The sequence below is a fragment of the Hippichthys cyanospilos genome, chromosome 4 (genome assembly GCF_059441005.1).
Source record: "Hippichthys cyanospilos isolate Australia breed blue-spotted pipefish chromosome 4, RoL_Hcya_1.0, whole genome shotgun sequence".
Taxonomy (NCBI): domain Eukaryota; kingdom Metazoa; phylum Chordata; class Actinopteri; order Syngnathiformes; family Syngnathidae; genus Hippichthys; species Hippichthys cyanospilos.
This window is the reverse complement of record NC_142372.1, coordinates 20,768,162-20,791,996: the sequence shown is the minus strand read 5'-3', so window position 1 is coordinate 20,791,996 and position 23,835 is coordinate 20,768,162. Positions and strand designations below refer to the sequence as shown.

Below are 23,835 nucleotides of genomic sequence, written 5' to 3'. Positions count from 1 at the left end.
AGAAGTCACCAGTGTCCATGCTGGCACCAAGCAGCTTGCTCATCGCTTCACTGACATTAAGTGTAAGATTCGCATTAGCGAGCAGTGCTACTGCTCAGCGCAGGTGAAGAGATTCAAAGTGGACGGGGCTCGCCATCTGGGCCATTACCAAACATCCAACTTTGGTCCCTGCTGTATTATAAACAATCAAGTCTTGTATTTTTTTTTAAATATACAGATCAGCTGTTAAAAAAATAGCTCTAACGTATTTGTACTCTGTATATGACTATTACTTCAGTTTTTAAACGTACTGTATATCCATACGTGGGCGACACCCAGTGTCCAGAATGAGACACTGCAGGAACATTTAATTCTGTTCAAGTCTTTGCAGTTGACTAAGGTGTACAATCACATATTGTATAGAATTATTGTCATACGTATAGCACGAACGTATTAAAAAATGTTTACTTTTCATATTTACAATTGACACCTGCTGTTTGGATCCGGCTCATTTTGCAGAGCAAAAAGCTACATATGATTAACACTGTTATTTCTAGATATATCGCATTATCTTACCCGTCCGGCTTACTCGAGGCTACATTTTACCCCATGAGGCCCTTGAGCCAAAATGAGTGCGACAACACTAACCCTAAAGGGTCAAGAAAACGAAAAAACAAATAAACAAAAAAGGCTTTTATGACATTCCTGTATTTGAATTCAGTATAACGTGCATCTTATTTGGGTTAAGTTCCTTTCGGTGTAGACAGGGTGATCGTTTTGCTTTTTAATATGGGGGGTCGCAGTACTGTCACTTGTGGTGTCATTTCACAGTAACTGGAGTAAAAGAACTAACCTCAAACAAACAGCAGTCGACAAACACCCCACCCAGTTAGATGGGAGGGCATTTCATTGGTTCGCACGTATGTAGATCAGCTCGTTCTAAATTGGAGGCATCTTATTGGTCGACAGTGACGACAATCGCAAGCCCGCGCCCCCGCCCACCTTAGCGGATCAAGTTTGAATGAACTGCAACAGCCTTGCTTTGGAGGTGCCAGGAGCATTTGTGGTAATTATTAAAAGTGTGTATCAAAGGTCGCGCTGAAGAAGGATGGAGATGAAGAAGAGAATTCACCTGGAACTGCGAAACCGTACACCGTCGGACGTAAGTCAACATGCAAACCGCCGCTCTCGCTTTTCGCCGGACGATCGACGCTTTCGTGTGCGTTCTTCGCCCGGCGGAGAAAGAGAGAGAGATACTGTACAAAGTTTGTCAAGTGTGAGGAGGATGCGGGCGTCTTGCTGCGTCGTCGCGAACATGTTGACAAGTGACAGGTGCTGCCTGCGCGTAGATTCCATCTCTGGCGTGCGACCGTTTAAACGGGGCAAGCGGCGTGAGAAGCCATGTTAGTAACTTTTGATCTCGTATTCATTGGCCCCCGAGTATATTAACACAGTGCATCTGCGCCGCCCTTTTATCGACAAACAACATGTTTTTTTTGCTCCGTGTGGCTTACTCAAGGAACGATAAACGAATCGCAAACCTCGCGGTGCCGCTGTACAGCTCCACCCAGCAGCGCAACACTTACTGTACTATTGCGATGGCGAACCGTACTGTAGCGCGGCGCTAACAGCGCTGCTTTGGCTAACACCCTTTACTTACTCGCCTCCACTCGGAGGCAATCTACGGCGAGATCGTCATTACGTTGGGTACTTCTTAGAAGCCGGCGTGCCATTTTGACTGCGTCGTCGTAGCCGTCCGCTTATAAACACCTCACTCCAACACCGACGCGTGGTTGTTTCTAGAAGTAGGACACGCGCCGCCATTTTAGTACCATGCAAAAGTCTTTCTTGAAACGCTCGACCGCCGTGTTTATTCAACACAAACGACGAGTGATTTTATAGTAGCTGGTTATAAATAGCAACCTATAAGCGCCCATCAATCCTATCTGCGTTTGTTTGTCGTAAACAACAGGAAGAAACGTTCGCCTGGCAGCAGCGTAATCCGCTTTAGTTGCCCCTCCTACTTTCAAATGACCCTGTGGACTAGGATCTTTGGCTCCTTTTTGATCGCGCAAACGGTCTTCCACATCGTTCACGCAGATCTCTATTTAGTACAGCAAATGAAGTTAACTTATATTCGTAAGACTAAGTACGCAAATTTTGAATTTACGTAAGGTTAAATTAGTCAATTCGTCGCGAGAAGAATAGCTGTAGCGGATTAATATTATGCAGGTCTATGTTCCGATTCTTGATGCTGATTGGTGTCACGGGAAAGGCACAGCACTAGTGAATATCCCTCCGCTCCATCGGCACCCTGTTCTCTATTTTGGAATACTCACAGTGTCGTAATGATAACACAGTCTACGATGTAATAATTCTAATAGCGTAGCATTTATTAAAGCAGGGCTGAACAAACTATATCTAAGTTAATACCATGAGTCCTTTAACATTTTTCTAAATATATAAATACAAATACAAAACAATTTGATTCGTGATTTGTCATTTAATCTGAATGTATCATCTTCATTTGTCATTTAATAATTGGTTTATTGTTCATAATCAAATACATTTTTGTACATTATATTGTCAATGCATTATTTTAAATACAATTAGTAAAAGTGAGAATGTAATGTGTTTGTACAAAAGCAACCATTTTGTATACATGCTTGTACTTTTTCCTTTCACCTCATCTTTTGATTTTAAAAATAAAATGTGGCTTTCGAGCACAAGTTTACCCTTCCTTGCTTAAAGTTGTTTACCTTTTGCAAAGTTGGAAGAGCAGTAAATACCTACTGCACATCCAGGGGTTTCCAATTTTGGGAGTATTTGAGGACTGTATACAAAAAATGTAAGGATCCAAGGGTCACTTTAAAATTATTTGTGTTCAACTTATTAAATACGCTCAAATGAGTCAAACAAGTAAAGCAGTAATATACTGTTTATCTGTTCTGCCTAATTTGTTAAACTGTTATTCAACCGATTCCTGTTGAAGGTGACAAGGAAAACGGGGAAGAAAAAACATGGTTGTCTCCTTTTAGAGGTACGAGATACTACCAGCAATACAGCGGGGGCAGCATGAATTCTACCAACGTAAAAGTTTTGGGTCTGTTCCTCAACCTTAACTAAATATTACTGTTTTTTTTTTTTCTCGTGAATTTATCACTCCAATTTCTTATCATTGAGAAATATGTTTGGAAGTGATACCGTCACAACTTTTGGGGGGTACAAATATCTCTCATTCAGAATTGAGGTTGCAGTATGAACATAAAAACACAAAACTACATTTTCAACAAAAAGTGAAAACAATTGTGATGTAAAAATGGCCTGACAAGACCATGGCGGCACATAATATGGATCCAAGCTTTTGTGAAGCGTTCTACACTTTGTAAAAATCACTGAATAAGAGCAGTTAGTACATGCACTAGAAAATGACACTCAATATAGCATAGTGCCTTCTCCAAAATTATCAGTGAGGATAACTCTGTTTGAGCCCTGTGTTATTTGTTTTACTGTAATCATTGATCATTTGGTGTTTGCAAAGGATAACCAGACTTGAATATGTTTGTGCTGTAGGTCAAAGAGCTTGTTCTTGACAGCTGTAGCTCCAATGACGGCAAGCTTGAGGGTCTAACGGACGAATTTGAGGAGCTGGAATTCCTAAGTACAATGAGGGTTGGACTGACCACAGTTGCCAACTTGCCAAAATTAAAAAAACTCAAGAAGGTTGGTTTTCTTACATTAATAACTCTGTGAAGAGTATGAGCCTCTCTGATTGTTTGAATTATACATAGCTTGAACTCAGCGATAACAAGATCTCAGGAGGCTTGGAGGTGTTGGTCGAGAGATGCCCCAACCTCACACATCTCAATTTAGGTGGCAACTGGATTAAAGACCTCAGCACCATTGAACCACTGGTGAGTTAAATGTGGCTAAAAGTCAAAGGCGATGCCAGTCATTGATGACTGAGAGCCACATTCCTATTCATGCACAAGTTGTTTTGTATGTAAACTTAAACGGGATATAGTGTATCATCTTGTAAAATGTGTAGTACTGTACATCGATGGAGAGCAGAAAAAATTGTACAAAAACGAACCTCGCGTGGTGATAGAGATGCTGATCTCTCGTTGGCATCGGAATGGAATCTTCCATTGACTTTAGTGTCAGCGCCACCAATTAAAAATAAAAATAAAATAAAGCATTGTTTATATTTAAATATACATGTAATTTTCATAGTTGCGTTCTTAGTTTTCTGGTAAACTACTCATAAAACAGCTAAATGTACATTCAGGGATGGCAGAATCACTAATGCGGTTTCATACACGAGCAAGAGTTTATTGAGGGTGCTTTCACAATGTCGGGAACTTGTCAATCCACCACATTGTTCTTCACATTCATTTTTCTTCGTTTTTCTCTGATTATAAAGTTCTAAAACTGAAGAAAAGCCAAAATTTAAACCACCATTGAATTTTTGATTATTTTCCAGCCCGAGTTTCATTCTTTTTTAATATCAATCACTCTTGTTTATTTTGTGAGAATGTTTCTTGAATTTGAGTAGTTTTTTAATTACTTGTTACAAACCAAAAGTCAGTACTGTATTCCGTAACATGCCCCACTAAGACCAACTTGTAAAACCGAGCCATACGCTGCTGCATTGTTCATGACACTTCTTTGTCTGACAGAAAGGACTGAAGGCACTGAGAAGCCTTGAGCTGTACACGTGTGAGGTGACAAACCTGAGCGAGTACAGAGACAGTGTTTTCAAACTGCTACCCCAGCTCATCTACCTGGACGGATACGACAAAGATGACAAAGAGGCGTCTGATTCGGACGCCGAGCTTTATGCGGAGGGATGGGAATATGGCGATGAAGATGAGGATGGTATGTCTGCCGCTCTATATTACATTTATGGGTCATTCCAAAATTGGAGGACTTTCTGGCTTCAAAATTCTTGAAAAGTAAACCTTGATTTTGGGGGGAATTTTCCGCTACATATTCATCAATAGCAGGTAATAACAGTCTTCATTTGTTCATCTTACAGGTCAATAGTATGATTTTTATTACATGATTAAATGAAAGGGTTTAATCACAAGAACAGCGTGCTAATGTCAGGAGTAGTAAGGCCAATTATGTTATTCAAAATGTAACATAGAAGAGTTCTACCCATTCTTTTGGGAAACTGTTTGATGAAATCAAGTCTAGTGTATCATATAGTATGATTCACTGCTTTATTCTACCATGCTAAAAAGGTTATGGTAACAGGGCTCATTATTTGAAATGGGTTTCCACAGTTGCAAGAGACAGCAATGAAATAAATGCTACCAAAAGAATGAAATTTAAATTTCATTGAAGTGTTTCATTTGAAATTCAGTTTGGTCATTACAGGGTGCGGAACAAGAGAACATGTCACATTAAGGGGCCCTCCAGACTTATTTAGCGTTTTTACGACTATTTTCAAGCATTCTTTTCTCTTAGGCTTTGGGGTTTTTTTCGAGTAAATTTACTCAGAATGTGTTTTGGTATTTTTTTGTGTGTATTATTTAAAATTTGATGATTGAGATGTGAAATGTTCTCAAATTCTGGAATGACCTTATTGAAGAGGTTGAACATTATTTATAGATACATGTGCATTTGCTGAAAGCCCTTGGTTTCATCCAGATGTAGATGAAGAGGATTATGATGATGCACCATCAGGAGAAGAAGAGGAGGAAGGAGATGACGACGAAGAGGAAAATGAAGAGGGGGGCCTCAGCGAAGAAGTCAGACTTGATTTATTATTGAGATTTATTGAACAGTTACTTCTTTAAGAACTCCTTGGGAACTCGTAAAACTGTATTGTTTTGCTTAGCACGCAACGTTAAAATCTCAATTATGTCTTTTTTTTTTTTAAGTCCCCATTGTATGTCCGAAATAGAGGGCTATTTTTGAAGTAATGAGACAATCTGATCAACAGGAGGAAGATGAGGAGGACCTGAATGAAAAAGAAGTAGATGATGATGAGGAGGCAGAGGAGGAAGAGGGTGAGTAGAATTGGCTGACAAAAAAAAAAAAAAAAGAAAGAAATGAAATGGTAGCATTGTAGTTCTTGAGGTAGGGTTTGGTCTCAAGATCACTTTTTAAGGGACACGAAATCAACTCTGTCTTGTTCCAGTCTCAGACACTGGAGATTTTTGGTCAAGCTCAGTCAAAAGAAACACAACTAATGCTACTGGGATCAGTGAGAAATTGCATTCTTTGAACAAGTGTAACAACTATGCTTAGTTTGAGAACTTTTTTTTTTTATATACTATACAAAGACAACATCACAGAAATTGTTGTTGCAAACAAAAAGGATACTTATCATTTTGATATACGTCTTGGCTCGTTCAGTCTCTCGATAATGTCGTTGTCTCCCGTCAACGTTGTTTGAACACAACAACGTAAAAAGCTCCTGGTGGCTCAAACATTATTTTGCCGTGTTTCCATTAGAACAAGACCGGGGTCAGAAGCGAAAACGAGAACAGAATGAAGAAGACGACGAGGAAGACGACGATGACGATTGAGGGTCAATTGGAAGTTAAATGTAAACCGTTTGAACTTGTGTGTCCCAGTTTCTTCCCGGTAACCAAGTGTTTTTCCCTTCAGTAGGAGAGCTTTGGTTCTGTGCCCTTTTGTCACGGCTCTGCACCTGCGAAGCTCTTTACAGTCCAATTTTAACGACTCTTGCAGACATGTATTTTGTAAGCAAGGCAAGGATAAACATTTTGAGACAAGTTTGGGGTGTTTTCCTTACTCTTTGTATCAAACCAGTTTGCAAATACGTCTGTATTTTAAGCCCCCCCCCCCCCCCCCCCCCCCATTTTAAAAAGTAAATGAATCCAACAAGAAATTGCATGTAGTTTTAAGTCTAAATCCAATCGTAGTTCAGATATGAGCTGGGGTCGAGTATTGACAGAAGAATTTGTCCTCCATCTTATTTTAGCGTACTTTATTTCCTGAAAACAAAAAAAGTGTACTATGCTATCCTGATGTAATATGTGTGTTAAGGGTGACTCACCGAGGCATTTCTACTATAGCAGAAGTCAACCCCTTGTCAAAACCTAAGCTTTGATAGTTCGGATATTACGTGTTCTTGTAAATATTGACCAAATCTATTTTTTTGTATTATCTTTGATGGCAGCAGACATTGAGCATATAACTGATGTGAAACTATACATTATAATAAGATATGAATGATGTATTCTACTTTACCCAGAATGGGCTGCGTGAAACTTCTTGGATTTGGACAAAACTTTTTAATTATAATCTCTCCATAAAGATGATCTATTCAGCATTAGAATTCCCTGTGTCTGTCCCAAGTTCTTTTCTTGACAAACCATTGCCATTGTTTGGAAATGTACTTGAGAGTACTAAGAAAGCCTGGTTTGTCTGATTGTTAAAATGGTGTGTGCAGCAACCTACTACCTACGTACGATTTTCACATAATACAACAAAGTCAAAACCGCCCTTCATAAATCCTCATTGAAAATGTCTTTCCTCCTCCTATTTACAATAAAACCAGTTTATTTATATTTGGAGCTGTTTTGTTATGCAATGTGATCAATTTATTATGTTGACTAGATTTTCTGTCAATTTCAAACATGTCAGCAAATCCTGCTGGAAGAGGTTGGGGTTTTTATACCACAGAGCAAAATGTGAATATTGTTGCCTTTTTTGTGTGCCTCCTCCAGCGTGCGGTCACCTTGACATGGCCCACTTAACCTTTCCCTTTATCGTTTATATTCCCCACTCATACGCTGCTTTTCTAGGATAACTAGCTCTACGGTAGGGTCGTCAACCCCTTGCGCAATCTAATGAGGCTCAATCTAAGATATTACTGCTCAGTTTTGAGTCACACAGACTGAGATTTCCGTATGACTTAACAGTGTAGTATTTAGCTCTTGAGGGGGATCTCATTGAATTATGAAGTGGTGCTGATAGGTGCGACACGAAATCACGGCTTTAAATTTGGCCATTCAACAAAAATGTTTGGGTTGACATTGAAGCCTAAAATGATGGAGGTTGGATTTTACAATGCAAAAACATAGAATTCTCTGACACAAGAAGTGCTCCAAGTGACAGGCTGTAGAAGAATCGACCTTTACTGAAATTCAGTGGAGGTTCACATTTCATCCCGGTTACAATATAGCCAACATATTGTTCGCTTTTTCTACATCCACGAATTACAGGATCATTTTGGAGATGTTTCTAAAAACAACCAAAAAAAACAAATGGCTTAGTCAAAACAAGAGAATACCACAGCAGGTTTGAAAATGTGGTTTAAAATGCCTTTCTACTATTACAGGCAGAGCAAGAAGTAAAAGATTTATTAGTAATGAGCATGGATTATACTAACAGTGATATAGTTAACAACTAAAGGGATTGGTTATTGAGAATAAATTGAATTGAATAATTGAATATATAACTCGACCAGTTACCGTGCTGGTCAAAATCCATTAGAGAGCCACTTCCACAACAATCCTGCATCATTTACATGTTAACATTCAAGAAAACGCATCAGCCGTCACAATCGTTACTTGCCTAGCCAGTCATAAACAATAACAAATAAATAGCAACAAATGTACAATACAAGCACTAGCCCTGTCTTTAGTCCGAAAAGCAAACAAAAGTTCCCTTAAGGCTGAGCTGCCGTCCCAAGCTTTCACACCTGCTTGCCACGTTTGCTTTTCTCAGAAGGAAACTGGTCGTATGGGTGTTGGGAAAAAGGAATGAACATCCTGCACAAGTACACGCCGGCCATTTTGAAATGATGCTGTAGCTCCCTGCAAACAAGCTGCAGTATTGTTTAAGGCCATAAGGAAAAATAGTCAGCAAATTTACTTTCTCCAGCAATTCAGCATTGATAACAAAAAATGTGTTGTCGGTGGTCTGGGAGAACCTGATTTTGAGGCATTTTAAATAAAGCGTGGCTGAAAGAACACTTCTAAAGGTTGGGGGGAAAATGTGAAATAACATATTATCCAATCCATTCATTAATATGTACAATAAAATTTCACTCATTGCTTTTTCTCCTCTCAACGTGACAATCAATGACACCCACTATATTGTAACATTTTCGTCTCTATTACAATATTGCGGTACCGTAATCAAAAATTATTGTTAAGTGACCGGAGAATGTGTGCGACAGGGCAGCTGGAGTTAGGCTATGGTATAAGGTCAAACTAGAGAAAGGCTCCAAAACTTTTCGAGGTCCAAACTACAGGCATAGTAAGCTTTGCCAGGGGTCAAATGTTGTTGGGGCTCAAATTCTTCAGGTTGTTAAGTTCCAGCTCCAGTTGGCGTATTCGCACATCCTTGGTGCTCAACTCCTCCCTCAGCCTCCGCAACTCTTCCTGCTGCCGGAAGAACATCTGCAGCAACTGCGGTGGGGGGGGGAAAAAAAAAGACAATGATAGAAAGTTTGATTACAATATTGCAATAGGAATCAGATGTTACTTTTGAACACTCACACACAGGTAAAACCTTTGAGACAATTACTGCAATCAATCAATTTTTGAGACGGCAGGTGTTTTGGCTTACCCTTCATGGGCAGCCTATGACTTACGGCTGTCAATTGAATATGACGGCCCTGTTTTCGAGGGTAAACTCTGAATCGCGGTTTAGAGCCGTTTGCCTGGCATATTTTGCTATCCAAGAACAGTTGTCTTCTTACCTCATTTTCCGTCCTGGGCGGTATATTCTCAAGCAAGTCGATGCCGTTCATGACCACATTTTTCTTCTCCTTGACTGGGGCCTTGAACACTAACTTGCTTGGTCGGTGGAAGCCATCCTTCAGGGACATTAATACTGGATCTGTTTGCACAAAAGAAAGCGTGCCGTAATATCGCCCATCAAGGCTTATCAACGTGGTGCCCATGGCCACCATATAAGATCACGTAAGTAGCCTCGAGGGCTATTTCAAAAATAGCTGACCAATGATATAAATGTGGTGTTAATCCACAGCGGTCCTCACCTCTGTCGATGCCACTGAGCCACTCGGTGGCTGAGAGTGCAGGTTCCGTTCCTGCCGTCATTGGGTAAATGTCTTCTTGGTATGTGTCTGACTGTCAAACGCATATAAAACCCGCCTTCAGTGAATTCATTTGCGAAGTTACCGTTGATAATGTTGCTGAGGATTTGTCCACTATGATTCGCCTCAATGTTCTCACTGACCCTCCTTGGTACGATCATGGAAATTGGTTCGATCAAACTCTTCAGGGTGACCAGCTTGTAGAAGCGGAACACCTCACAAGCCCCCACATCCAGACCATGCTTTGGCATCACACCTGTAAAAAAGTGTCAATAATATAAAATAGTTGAAATGAAAGTTGAAAGAAGTTTGACGCAACTCTCCTTTTACATTTTGTTACTTTCTGCTCAAATCCTCTTTGACCATTTTCGTAAAAAACACGTTTCCCGGCGTGACCGGCTTGCAGACTGCCCCAATTGATTGATCATGAAATGTGGGAAGAGGCTTTTTTTAATGACTTACCCAGTCCTTTCTGAGGAGCCGGGGACCGGAACTCCATTAGGTACTGGATGAAAGGTTTCTCTGTGGTAATCTCAAAGTAACGGATGTTACCATCTCCCTAGTTAAAACATCATAATGTGAAAAACAATAAAACATGAGCTTGAATCAAACAGTCAAAGAGTGAAAGAATTTCAGCAGTCTTGGATGCCTTATAGTTGACTATGGCCATTACTGTGATGAACTGTGGCGGAGAAATGCAAAAAGATAGCAATGAGGGCATAAGAAACCAACAATGATTATACTGTATTGGTGCCCAACACAGTTTTTAAAATCAATCTTTTTAGATTATAATCACTTTTCTCTAGTATTTTTAGCTTGCAGGGAAATGCAGTAAAGCGGACATCACTATTTTCTAGATTTTTTTCTTCTTCTTTACTTCAAGAAAATATCACACTGCCACAAAAAATGCTTCAAAGCAGATCAAAGGGGGAACTGCTAACCTTGCCTGCCAGGTACAACATGTGAGTGTCAGCGTCGTAGAAGGGGAACAACAACCCTGAGAGCCCATCTATGTCCTCTTCAACCATGGGCATGGACAAGTCCTCCTGAGAAGAGCAACACATTGATGCAAACGTAGGCACAAGTGCACACTTTCTCCTCCCGCTCAGAAACTACCCTAGGGAGTTTAAACAGACCTGATCCCAAAGAGCAATCTGACGCGTGTTCCAACGAGAGACGCCTGTGGTGAGCAGCCGCTTAAGGTTGCCCAGGAAAACCACACGGTTTACACGGTGGTTCTTGTAGCTGGCTTGCTGGAGATTGAGCACAAAGACAAAGTGGCGTGTCGGGATGCTTTGACGGTATTCATTAGTATTCGACGTCCAAATCATCTGTCATCGCTGACCAGGTCAAATTAAAGTTTTGAAATGCCGAAATGACTGAAAAATAGACTTTTTCTCATAACATTGATTTCCTGATTTTCCTTTAAATTTGGATTTGATTATATATAATTCAACTTCCTTTAAATTCAAGCATAGAACATATTAAATGTAAGCACAGAATACGCTTCTTCAGGAATGGGCGAATTGATGATATGCCATTATTTTAAAAGTGATGTAAAACAGTCCAAATTTACCAAAAACAGGTAGTTTCCTTTTAGCGTCATCTGCATTAACGGGCAACTGCAGTGTGCAGCTGGAGCCTCCTCCCATTGTGTATCACACATAGCATTTATGTGTACGCTTGTGTGCGTGTGCGTTTTGCGCAGAAAGTAAGCACTCGTCAACATCGTGGTAGTTTATTTCAAATCAATCAATTTTTTTAACATTCCTGTTGATTTAAACTTATTTTATACAAAGTTCACCTATTTCAGTGCAAATTGGATGTGCTCAATCAGAAATAATTCATGCATACCTTTATTGTTGAGCAAATCCCGTTTTGGTGGCTTTTTTGCTTTGATTTTATTCATATTCTTATTTTTATTTAGCATGATAAAAATTTGTAATATTAAGAAATTCTGTATTTTATATTTTATTTGAAAGTAAATGGCTATTTGCAAAATATTTTAAAATTATGTACTTTAGAGCTGTATTTTCAATACCGTGATACTGTAATATTTTTGATCAAGATTATCACACCGTCAGTCTAATATTGTCCAATCCCAACTCTCCTTCAATCTAACCTACCTGAAGGACTCTGCCAGAGCGCGGCTCAATGACTCGCAGCTGCTTGTCTTTACAGCTGGTGGCTAGCAGGCTGCCGTCCGTGTTGAAAGACATGCTCAGGATGACGTCAGTATGGCAGTCAATCATCTTCACTGGTTCTCCGAGCTCCAAGTTCCAGATCAGGATCTGACGAGAATGGATGCGTGAGGGGTTTTGATAGCTTGTTATAATGTGGTTGAAATAATGACCTCTGGAGTGTACTGTATCAAGATGAAGCTTTGAATGGGAAAGAACTGTCATAAACCTCACTGCACTTGCCCAGGAGATGTGGCAGCTGATCAGTTGGGACGAGTGAGGATCGATAGCAAGTATACTATCTGACCCATTACCTGGGTTTATTTCAAGGTATGGGTACTTTTAATGGCAACAGATACCAGTAGCGTCAACTTTTTTAGAGCGGTTAAAAGTTTAGGGTTAAAAGGCTAAAGTCCCATTGATTGACTCATTTTCTGAGGGTGCAGTGAGCAGCAGCAGTGCCACGCTCAGGGATCATGATGATCTAACCCCTCAAATTCCAACCCTAAATGGTGAGTGTGAAGTGGGATGACAATAGCTTTGATTTTTAGTCTTTGTAGTGATGAGAAAATGAAGCTTCATGTATTATATTTCGACTGTATCGAAACCAATAGTGCCATCTAGAGGAGCAAAAACGTAACAAGTCGGAGAATGAATCCTTGACCACCCACTTTTAGGGCAGAAACATGACCGCTAGACTGCTGAGTATCACTATATCAAAAGCACTAGTTGTATTGGTGACTACTCAAGTACTTGTACTAGTATCGGCCTGGAAAAAAGTGGTATCGAACATCACTATTGATCTGCTAATCTGGCAAAACCTCAATTCTGAATGATTCTTGTCTTAAAACAATTGTAAAAGATCACTAGCCTGGTAAATCACACACAGAATGCTCACGACAGCACATCTTTTGAGATTCTGACAGGCAACTGAGATCCTACTTTGGTAAATATTAGTAAATCTGGTTTCAAGTTGTATGTACTGGGTGACTGCCGAGAAGTGAACCTATCTTAAGTATTGAGGCATGTTCATCTGTTAAATGCCATCCATCTATTTTCATCTTATCCGCCTAGTATGGTGGTCTAAATATTGCTGCACCATATGGAAAGCTGCTTGAGCATTTGATATCTTGGAAATCCATCTTAAGCGTCCTCACTAGTAAAATAATTTAGCACACTAGAACAATGTAATGCATGCCCCAGTAAAGCAACATTAGAAATGTTTTTTTTTTTCTCCACTGTTGTCTGATATTTGTGCACACCTGCAGGGCACTGTTGGCAAACTAGTTGCAGAAATAAATAAAACCAAACTGCACACCGGGTGTCGTTTACACACAACAAATACTACTAGTGAAGCGCTAGATGACTTGATCACTTTTAAATAGTTCTTTCCTAGACACTGGAAACCTATTTACAATGGATACATGCACTCCCCTATTCATGCACTCCCAAAATTCATTCACCAGAGATGACAAAGTACATTGTGTAGCCAAGGGCTGGGCAATTTTGACTAATAATAAAATCCCAGACTTTTCCCCTCACAAAAAAAAAAAAAAAAAAAAATCTTATTTAGTTTTGTCCCTCTCCTCTTTGTGGAAGAAAATAAGTAAGTCAGTGAAAATGAAGCAGAAAATTCAAAACAGGTTTAGCTTTAGTTTTAGCTACCATTTAACATACCTAACTGCCTCTTAGAATTGAAAATGTCCGCCTTGCATGAAATATTTTTGTAAACAAATGTAGCATAGTAGAAAATGGTATGCGAATGATAAAGAATTTCAAACTTTTTGTCAACTTCCTTAAACATGGAAACTGGTGTCTCTTAGGATACCAACAAAACTATTTGGATAAGTTGCTGCCAAATTACAATGGCATTAAAGGCATTCCATTCTATGGGAGATCTGAGAGGTGTGTGCCTGTTGCCCTCCCACCCTTTTTTTTTTTTTTTTTTAAACATTTTTGGCTAAGGAGACCAGTCTGCCCGCTGTCTCTGGCTTGAAGCATGATCGCACTACAATGAAAACTCTGCCCCAGTCTTTTCCGCTGTATATATGTATGGGTGCCATCTGCAACACGGCCGCTTCCATGACTGCTCTTCATTGTGCTCCTTCACCATACGTGCTTCCAAGTGTGAATGACTCCTCCTCAGTGAGCTGCTTTTTAGCAGACAGTTTGTTGGATGACGGGGTCTTGTTCCCCTCGTAAAGCTTGACATGTTACACACTTGGTGTGTGTCTCTGATTTAGTTACCGGATTTAGTTCATTGTGAGCAAACGCTGGAGCGGTAATGGCTCCACGTCTGCAAACCCACATGACTCCCAAACCACTGACAGTCCAACTCCTGTCTTTTAAAAACAAACGGTTTGCTTTATTTAGCCGTAGCCATATCGTCTTTGCCGTCTGTTTGGTGTGAGTGCAAAGTCAACAAGAGGAGTGTGAAAGCTACAGAAGCTCAGGAGGGCCAAACGCGGGCACAATGGCAGATGACTCAGAGAGAGGGGGATTTGAACAGTTGACTCTTTGGTTGCTGGATAACCTGCTCCACCGTCTAAGCCACAACCACCCAATAGGTCTTCCCATCTGCACACTGTACATTAAATCATGCTTGTGGAGAAAGAAGGATTTTTTTCCTATATGCATCATCAAAATGAAATCCTATCTGTCACGTTCTGTCTGGGGTTTTCGGGTTTTTGGATTTAGTTTAAGTAGTTTTTGGTTCATTTCGTCCGATTCATTCGTGTTGTTTTCCCCGCGTCTGCCTTTTTCTCAGTCTCGTTAGTTTGATCTCGTCCACCTGTTGTCCGTGTGCCCCCGCTCCTCACGTGTTAGCCAATCCGGTTCCCTTGCCTCTTGTCCCCGTCCAGCTGTAGTGTGTTTTCTGTAATTAGTTTTCATGTACTGTATTTAAACCACCGTCCCTCTGTTGCCTTCGTCGGATTATTGTACCTCTCGTCTATTCGTGTTCCCGGTGCCTCTGTACTCGCCCTCCATTCTTCCCCGTCGTCCCAATTAAGTATCGTGAGTTATATTCCGTTCCTCATTTATTTTGCTACTTTGTCAAGTTTTTGTCTACTGCTTTTCCTGCCTTGTTTTATTATTAAAAGAGCATTTTTGTTTGAGCAAACCCTCTCCGTCCTCCTGCGTTTTTGAGTCCCTTTCCCTCCACCGCCTCACGTCGCCATGCCACGATGTGACACTATCACTGTGCATAGTGGATAGATGTGAGGATCGGCTACATTGTGTGTTATAAGCCTGTCATGTCAACAATACGATACCTTATAATCATAGCCAGCGCTGAATAGGATACCGCTGCTGGTGGGATGCCACTCAATCAGACCGACCCGTCTGCTGTGACCGTACAGCTCCAGCACTGCCTCGGTCATGTTACACCTCAGGCCACCGTCGGGGATCTCCCATACACGCACCTGTCAAATTGACATAGAATTGCATCAGGAGACAGACAAACACAAACAAAAACCGAGACGTGTAGGTGAAATATTTGTTCTACAAGGCCCAATTTTCTTCAGTGGCCTTCATTATTATCTAACCAGCGATCCCCCCCTGATCAGTGTAGCCCTACCATTACAGCTTAGACTGGATTACAGTTATGGCTGGATGCACTATTATGACCCAGGGGGGATTATTCATCAAATGTGAACGTACTATACGGCACATGCTACACTGCTATGCCTTCGCTGTGATGTGATTGTTGGGCGTTACATAAGAAATCAGTTTCCAACATCAGTGCATCATAGGTTCAGAGTATACATTTAGAATGAGCCATTGAGCAGGATCAGTCAGTTTCTAATAATGCATGCTTGTAAGTACCAAGTAAATATATGTCTCTTTAATGCATTTCATAATACTTAAGAGCTCGTGTTCCACATACAGCATTTAGGACTAATTTCCTCCAGAGACAAAAAGGAAGTCTTACATTGTGCTCAAATTAAGCATGCCTAATAAAAATTTGCCAAAAGGGGGTTGACTATAAATTGTGAGTGTCACTTGCCGAGCTGTCCTCCGAGCATGAAGCAATGATGTTTTCAAAGAAGGGGTTCCACTTGATGTCGAGTACATTGCCTTGGTGCCCGCAAACCTTTGGGTAGTGAGTGTCTAGTCGGCCTGACTGCAAGAGAGGGCAAATATGCATATTTGCTTTTCTCATGTTCAAGCATGTAGAGTAGAATACAAAATGTTAAATGTAATCTCATGATGAATGAATGAATAATAATGACAGACAAAAGACATACATCTCATAAGTTTATAAGATACTGCTTACTGTAGAAAATGCAAGGTACACAGTTCTCATGCTCAGTGTTGCCTTAGTTAGCAAAGGAAGCCAACCCCCAAAATTTCTTTACAATTTGATTTAGGTGCCACCACTAATCTAAACACGCCATTTTGACAAATATAGCATTTTATAGAATTTTAATTCAGCAGCAAAATTCATCCATTCTTATTCATTTTAATGGGTATTCATTTTGTCACTTGCTGTTGACTGAAAATGACAACACAGTTGCTAAGGGGCTGGGTAATGGCAAAGCACAACTTACCTGTTTTCTGAGTTTGGTCATGTGATGTTCGCAAGATGAGCCATGACTGGTGGGGCCTGTGACTTGAGCAACTGATGTCATTTTCAGTCAACAGGAAGTGGCAAAATGGCCACCCCTAGATGGATGAAAACAGGTCCATTTTGCTGTAGTTTATATTGTGCAAATGCAATTATTAATTAGAATCTGTGTTGAGACTAGTGGAGCGTTTAATTGGAAAGAAAATTTGGGGGTTGATATCCTCTTAAAAAAAAAAGGAACTCAGTTACTTTACTGATTTTTTAATGTAAAAAAATAAGTTGTTTTACTGATTACTTTATTGCACAAGTAACTAACTTAGATGACAAATTACTTCAATAACTACATTCAGCAGATACCGACAAACCTGCTGTTACTCTTTTCAGGTTAAGACGTATTTGCTTTTTAATAATAATAATAAAAAAAAAAAGTCCATTCTTTTTTCACTGCTGCATCTTACAGGCAGTTAACTGCAACTGCCTGATTTTCTAAGAAAAGCCATTTGGAATTTCAAAACTCCATACTTTTCCGTACCCAAATTTATAGAATTCTCTACAAGTTTTCCATTCAGGAAAATGCTCGATCGGAGTAAATATATTAAATGTATGAAACATGTATTTTAATAAGTCTAAATATCTTTGACACAATGCCAGGGGTAAATTGCCATCACTCAAAGCAGCCTTGAGAGAAAAGCATGGTAAAGCCCTGACTGGTTGTCAGCAAATCGCAGGGTACAAATTACCATTCACACTTACATTTCCATAGCTGTGAAAACCAACACAAGCACAGGGGGAACATTCAAATTCCACAGTGGAAGGCTAGAGCCAAGATCTGAACCTGAACCTTAGAAATGCTAACCACCATTTCATTGTGCAACCCAGATTATTTTATAATCATATTTTGTCATCAGTCACTGACTTTGAGAAGAAACTTAAGGTTTTCCAATATATACTTAAACCATGCTGTGTGGTGAGCATACTGAACAATGAAATCCAACCGGAATATTGTGTAAAAGATTTGCTGCAACAACTTCTCAACTCCACTGCGGGGCACTGGTCCATAATAAGATGACACAAATTGATGTGAGTGATGTCATAAATGTTTGATGTCACTTTAGTACACTGACCTATTTTTTTTTTTAATTCCCAAGAGAGATTTGTGTTCTGTTGCTTTTGGTGAAGTCGGGGCTTTGAGATTCCATTTGCTCATGTGTATGTCGATATATGCACTGTTCTCTGAATTCGGGGAATGAACACAACTGATTTTTTGACTTTCACTTTCCATGGCCCTTCTCGGATGTGGAACTACTGCAGTACACATATTTACTTAAGTCTTAAATGATTCAACCTTATACAGTAATCCCTCGCTCTATCACGCTTCATCTTTCACGGCTTCGCAGCTTGACGTATTTTTTACAGTGCATTGTGTGAATCCTGATAGGCTCAGAGGCTTTACTGTTGTCTCGAAATAAAATATTGACGCTGTACTGTATTGGTTTTTCACTTGTCAATTTATTACAAAAAAGCAAGAGGATCCAAAAGCTTGCTTTCATCTGTCCTGTGTCTCTCCTGTAACCGCCGTGTGCGAACGTGCTAGTAAGCACATTGATTGACAGCTTGGTCTCTGGGAGTTGATCACGTGACTCGTAGGCGTGCCGAGAGCAAACGCACACACTATGTAGACACACAGACAGCAATGGAGAAATGCGCAGCTTTGGAAATCTGACTTTTACCTAGATTTCTTTTGTAATGAAATGAAATTTCAAGTGAATTGTTATGATATAAAGGGGATTCACTTTAATTCGATTTCCAGGCATATCCGTTTATAAAAATCTTCTTGCTCAGAAAAAGAAAGAGCTCAAACTACTCATAACAATGTGCGGGTTCAGGAAAAAAAGGCATAGCTGGGACTGTGAAATACACGAGTGGCAATGTTTCCAACTTTGTATTACTATATTAAAATGATTGTTTTAAACAGATTTGGGGCTTGAAAACAGGTTTTGATTTTTGGTTTTATTCTATAGTTTAGTATTGCATTGTAAAATAATAAAAAAAAATAAAGCTGGCAACGTCACGGATTTCAATTTGAGCGTGTTATTTTTGGAACGTAACCCCTGCGATAAACGAGAGATTACTGTATTATATAAACGTAGCACTTACTACACTATTTTGATACCAATTTTTAATATGTATGTTTAAATGTGTTTTTAACCTGGCGTTCTAAACGCATTAGCTATTTAACATAGGTTTGGATTGCCTGCCATATATATATATATATATATATATATATATATATATATATATATATATATATATATATACACACACACACACACACACACACACACACACACACACACACACACACACACACACACACATTGTTCTTCAACAACGGTGAAGTTTTGTGTTTTTACATTCTTATTTAAAAAGTGCTTTTCTTCAGAGCAGGTTATAAATTTTATGTGGCATATTCTCCCATATTCTGTAGCATATTCTCTCAACATGCTGAGGCATGCTAGGAGGTTAATTGCTATTCGGCTGCCGTATGTAATTTATCAAATGGACCCAGGCACTCTGCTTGTTTCTGAATCTAGACAATAGATGGTTATGAATGGGGATTTGAATACAGCCGCCTAGTTAAGGACTATAAGTAATGGTGATTTCTGTGTTCACAGCAGTCCCTGTCATACACTGAGGCGGAGGCAGTCACTGCAAATGACAAAGTCTCAATGTCGGAGGTGTTAGTGAGCCTATTTGCCACATTCTGGGTCCTTCTGTGTACCAGGTGGTGCCAGCAGGAGCCATAGCTCCTGCTGGCGGCTTTGTCTGAGGGGCAACTGTTTGGTTGCTACAGTGGCCGTTATCATAATATGTCAGCCTTGATGAAGGACATAACCTTGGTGTCGACATCAGGGGAGGAAGAGGGGGTGTTAAGAATTAGAGCAAATTTCTGTGTCAACACATTTTGGAGACCTGAATTACTTACACGTGCCACTCAATTTTGCCTTTTATATGCAGTATTACTGAATTACTTACACATATGCCACTCAATTTTGCCTTTTATATGCAGTATTACGACTTGCTTATTTTACTTAACACTACCTAAGGGTCAGTTCCTCTCAGTCATCATTTTCTATTCTCATGACTCTCAATCGCTGTCTCAGGGACAACTAGCAAATGAGACTGCTGACGGATTGGTGCATTTTTCTGTATGGCAATGGCATAGACCTTGACGCCTGTTTTCAGCTTCCGTTGAGACTCAGAACTTTTGTTGTATGCGTTATTTTTGTTGTATGTGTATAAAGTTACTGGAAAACACACATACGCCCAGACCTCTACAAGGGCAATATGCACCAGTATGTATATGATTTTCAAACAACGTGTACATTTACAAAATCAGTACTGTGTCCAGGAATCACAATTCTGAGCAAAGTCCTATATCTTGATAAACATTATTAAAACGGTATTTTTAAAAGTAGGAGGGCAAATAACTGGTACATATTCACAATCTTGTTTCACTGGGCAAATGCAATGGCCAAATACTTGACTGGTATGTGGAATATATTAGAATAATTCCATTTGTTTTGCTTGGCCCTATGAATGGTGACGAGTGTTTTTGTCTTTTTTGTGATAAAAACAACAAAAGAAAAGCCCCGAAAAACAATTTTACTACAATTGTTGCCCTCAAAAAGGTTCTACAAAATTGTTCCTTGGTCCCCTACTTGTTAACTTACTTAGTTGCGACTTGTGAGTGAACTTTTTTGTGTGCAGATAACTGCTTCAAAAAATAAATGAGGTTGTGATTCACATGCAAATCACATGCTCATTCTACTCATTCATGCTCATTCTGAGATGGAAACAAGTGAGCAACCACATGCACATAAGAAACCTTTAGTCAATAAGTTGTGTAGATTCATTTACTAACTAAACTTCATGACTGTTGAAGTCTAAATGTTTTTTGAAGACTGACTTCATTAAACAGACTTTATAGTATATGGGTTCAAACAGTGTTTGATCTCAGTGTGGAAGTGAGAGACAGGTGGACTTGGCGAAAGACTTTGAAATTGGGATCTGTTGGAAGGACAACAACTTGAATTAAAGTACATCTGGTTTTCTCCATTCCAAGAAGCACTTTTTATTCACACTCCATAGAATGTATTCGGATAATATTCCCAGCATTTCACTTTTCCACATTTTGTAACGTTTTGACTCAAAGCCTCATCCCAAAACGGAATAATTTCTTCCTTCACAATTCTACACATAAGCCATAATGCAATTCATTTAGTTTTTCAAATAAATTAAAAATGAATTATTATCCCGGCTGAGCTTAGATCAGTATCTCTTGTTAGGATACTCATAATTTCTTTCTTTTATTTATTCTAATTTGGAATGAGGCTGTAACAACATAATGTGGCAAAAGTGAAATGCTTAGAGTATCTTTACGGATGCACTCTATACAGTAAGCGTTATCTTGAAATTTGGCTTTCAAAATATTTGCCTATTTGGTATCAGGATTTACTGTTATTTCACAAAATAACCAACCAAAAAAAAAGCTGAATTACAGTTCCAAGGAGTTGGCCAAGCTATGATTGCAATCATACATTACGCTTTGAATGTCTAAAAAGGAACATATCACCGATTAAACTGAAAATCTTTTGATTCAGCAGTGTGTAAAAAATAAATAATATACAATAATAATAATAATAATAATAATAATAAATATATAACATCATAGAAAAGGAAAAGTCGATTTAAGCATCAATATAATCACATTACTTTGCCTTGGCAGCATCAATTTGTACATTTTTGGAGCAGTAGTGAGCACTAAGGCATAGCACGTACTTAAAAATGGCAGGTTTGGATTTGTTTCCTGGTCTAATTTGCTATAAAATGGTGCAACTTTACCATACTTGAGATGCAGCTTACTGTCTGAAAACTCTGATCGATAGTTACCAAAATTGTTGTTACCAAAAACAAACAAAAAAAAAATGGCCTATTACTAAACGCCCAAAAATCGAGGCAATTGCTCTGAATTTTTTAAAGGATGAACTTGCCATGAGAGGTATGTCTAAATTTTCATGATTGTTAGGACTTAGGGGTATCTCAATCAGAACTATTGCTATACTTGCCAATGCTATGTAACACTTTTATTGCCAATTTATACCAGAGAGCAAATCCAAATAGAACATCCGCCATGTTTAAGCATGAGCTGTCATTGATGTGATTTAAATCACTTGTTTTACATAATCAAATGTTGGACATTGAATTTTTGATTTAGTGAGTTGTATGTTCTTTTTGCACAAGGAAAATTTAAATCTTTTTATTTCCACAATAGAACAACAAAGTTTGATTTAATGTAGATTTGCAATGCCTAGAGTCATCAGAGGGGCAGATTGAGTTACAATAATTTCACTTGGCGTCTAACCTTAATGATAAAGTGTTACCTGGGAAACAGGAATTATGATGAATGAGCCGCCACCAGTACTCTCAGTAACGACCGCCAGGAACTTGGAGTTGACGGCGCAGAAGTGGTTGTCATGGACGTTCTTGGTGATGGGGATTCCATCGTAGCAGTGCTCCCGACTGCCTACCTTCCCATAAACATTTCGAAACTTGGAGTTTCGGTAGGCCGGGCGCCATGACATCTGACATCAAAAAGACATAATGGACATTAAGCACATATACACAGTTGAGCTTTCAGTTGAGTGCAATGTTAATTTTTTTTCCACAGTTGGCAATTGAGGTGACATATTGAAACCTGTTGCTTGTGTATTTGTCATGTGCAATTTCTGACAGAATTTGAAAATCCGCAAGTAGTTCAATGAATGCTTTACAAAGTACGGCCACTGCATAGATTAATGAAAGTGCTGATATTATCTTAAAAGCACACGAGCCTCTCTCACACCTGTGTTTATTCACCTTTATGAAGTGGGATCTTCCTGTGCTGTGTGCACGTTCACAAAAGGTGTGGGCGGAGTGTGTAATCTATGTTTAAACTTCAGTTGGGTCTCCAGATGTGGTCGTTTGGAAGATTAACAGTCCAGTTTTTTGTGATTTCAATGTTCAGATTCGTCACAAGTTATGTCGAAGTTGCTCAAATCCTTAAGTGTTCAATTCTTCAATAAACATGACGGCTCATTTGCGAGTAGCGAGCGACTGGCTGCAAAAAATTGTAAGAGTGGTTAATTTTTTTTAGTATATATATTTAAATGAGAAACAAAAAAAGTTGAGAGCGGCGATTGAACCCGTGACGCTACATATAGCAGCACCTGCGGAACATCGTCTCTACCCACAAGACCTGGCACAATTTGTTTGGCGCATAAATTTGTACTTGGAAACTTTAACAAGTTCTTTGACAAGATCTGGCACTCGCTGCATATGCCCATTTTAACTGGCTTCTGGGATATGGTTGCGATCGTGTTGTTATTAATTAAAGTTTGTACCTGTCACTCCCACGGAGGCATATGTACCGAAGTCGATGATGACAACTACAGGTATGTACAGACATGAAAAGAATTGATGTCAAAAACACGCATTAGCGTTGTTTAATGCGATATTGTAACAGGGCCCGTGCACGGCTCGTCATCGTTGGCGTCATTGCGCAGTCTGGTAACGCTTGTTGGCGTATCTGCCATTTTGGATGAAACCCGAGCATTGTTTACAAATCAAAACGACAATTACGTATTAACAGCGGTTCTATTTCGCCCCTCCAGACCGCCAGAGGCGGTGCTAAAAGCACGGAATAAGACTTCGCGCTTAATCGGGCTGAACATGGTTAACTGTGGCTAAGGGAAATGTTAAAAAAAGATCATGAAGTCTTAGTTGACGTAAAAACCAAGGAACGCCTTTTTCTGAGATTTTAAAGCTACAATGGGCGATTTGATTGTTAGCCCGACAAAATACCGTCGACTACATTCATTCCTGGGTGAAAGCATGCTCCATACATTTTTAAAACGGTAAAGTAAAAAAAAAAAAAAAAAACAGTTCAGAATCATCTTGGTTTCCCTCCCCTAGTCGTTCGATGGTCGGAGAGTCGTGTGAATAAAGGGAGGGGGCGTGTCGCA

The 23,835-nt window shown here is 39.5% G+C and overlaps 2 protein-coding genes across 3 annotated transcripts in view; one reads left to right on the top strand and one right to left on the bottom strand.

The window, feature by feature from the left end:
- Nucleotides 1–970: 970 nt before the first annotated feature.
- On the top strand, nt 971–7,532 carry anp32a (acidic nuclear phosphoprotein 32 family member A). Its single transcript, XM_088412369.1, has 7 exons — nt 971–1,141; nt 3,553–3,702; nt 3,771–3,893; nt 4,659–4,857; nt 5,635–5,735; nt 5,930–5,996; nt 6,445–7,532. The coding sequence occupies exons 1-7, from the start codon at nt 1,088–1,090 to the stop codon at nt 6,516–6,518; spliced, it is 768 nt and encodes a 255-aa protein (XP_088268495.1). The 5' UTR covers nt 971–1,087; the 3' UTR covers nt 6,519–7,532.
- A 546-nt stretch (nt 7,533–8,078) lies between these two features.
- The window catches only part of coro2ba (coronin, actin binding protein, 2Ba), a 34,014-nt gene continuing 18,257 nt past the window's right edge, over nt 8,079–23,835 (bottom strand). Inside the window, exons 1-12 of one of the 2 annotated variants that reach the window (XM_088412368.1) lie at nt 22,691–23,178; nt 22,216–22,416; nt 16,211–16,327; nt 15,477–15,626; nt 12,151–12,315; nt 11,161–11,277; nt 10,966–11,070; nt 10,487–10,583; nt 10,168–10,280; nt 9,968–10,058; nt 9,668–9,807; nt 8,079–9,374 (exon numbers count right to left, since the gene is read on the bottom strand). In XM_088412368.1, coding sequence (XP_088268494.1) covers nt 9,240–9,374; nt 9,668–9,807; nt 9,968–10,058; nt 10,168–10,280; nt 10,487–10,583; nt 10,966–11,070; nt 11,161–11,277; nt 12,151–12,315; nt 15,477–15,626; nt 16,211–16,327; nt 22,216–22,416 — 1,431 coding nt within the window. In that variant the 5' untranslated portion in view covers nt 22,691–23,178 and the 3' untranslated portion in view covers nt 8,079–9,239. Of the gene's footprint in view, nt 9,375–9,667; nt 9,808–9,967; nt 10,059–10,167; nt 10,281–10,486; nt 10,584–10,965; nt 11,071–11,160; nt 11,278–12,150; nt 12,316–15,476; nt 15,627–16,210; nt 16,328–22,215; nt 22,417–22,690; nt 23,179–23,835 lie in introns of those variants that run through there. The other variant, XM_088412367.1, reaches the window with a different exon arrangement.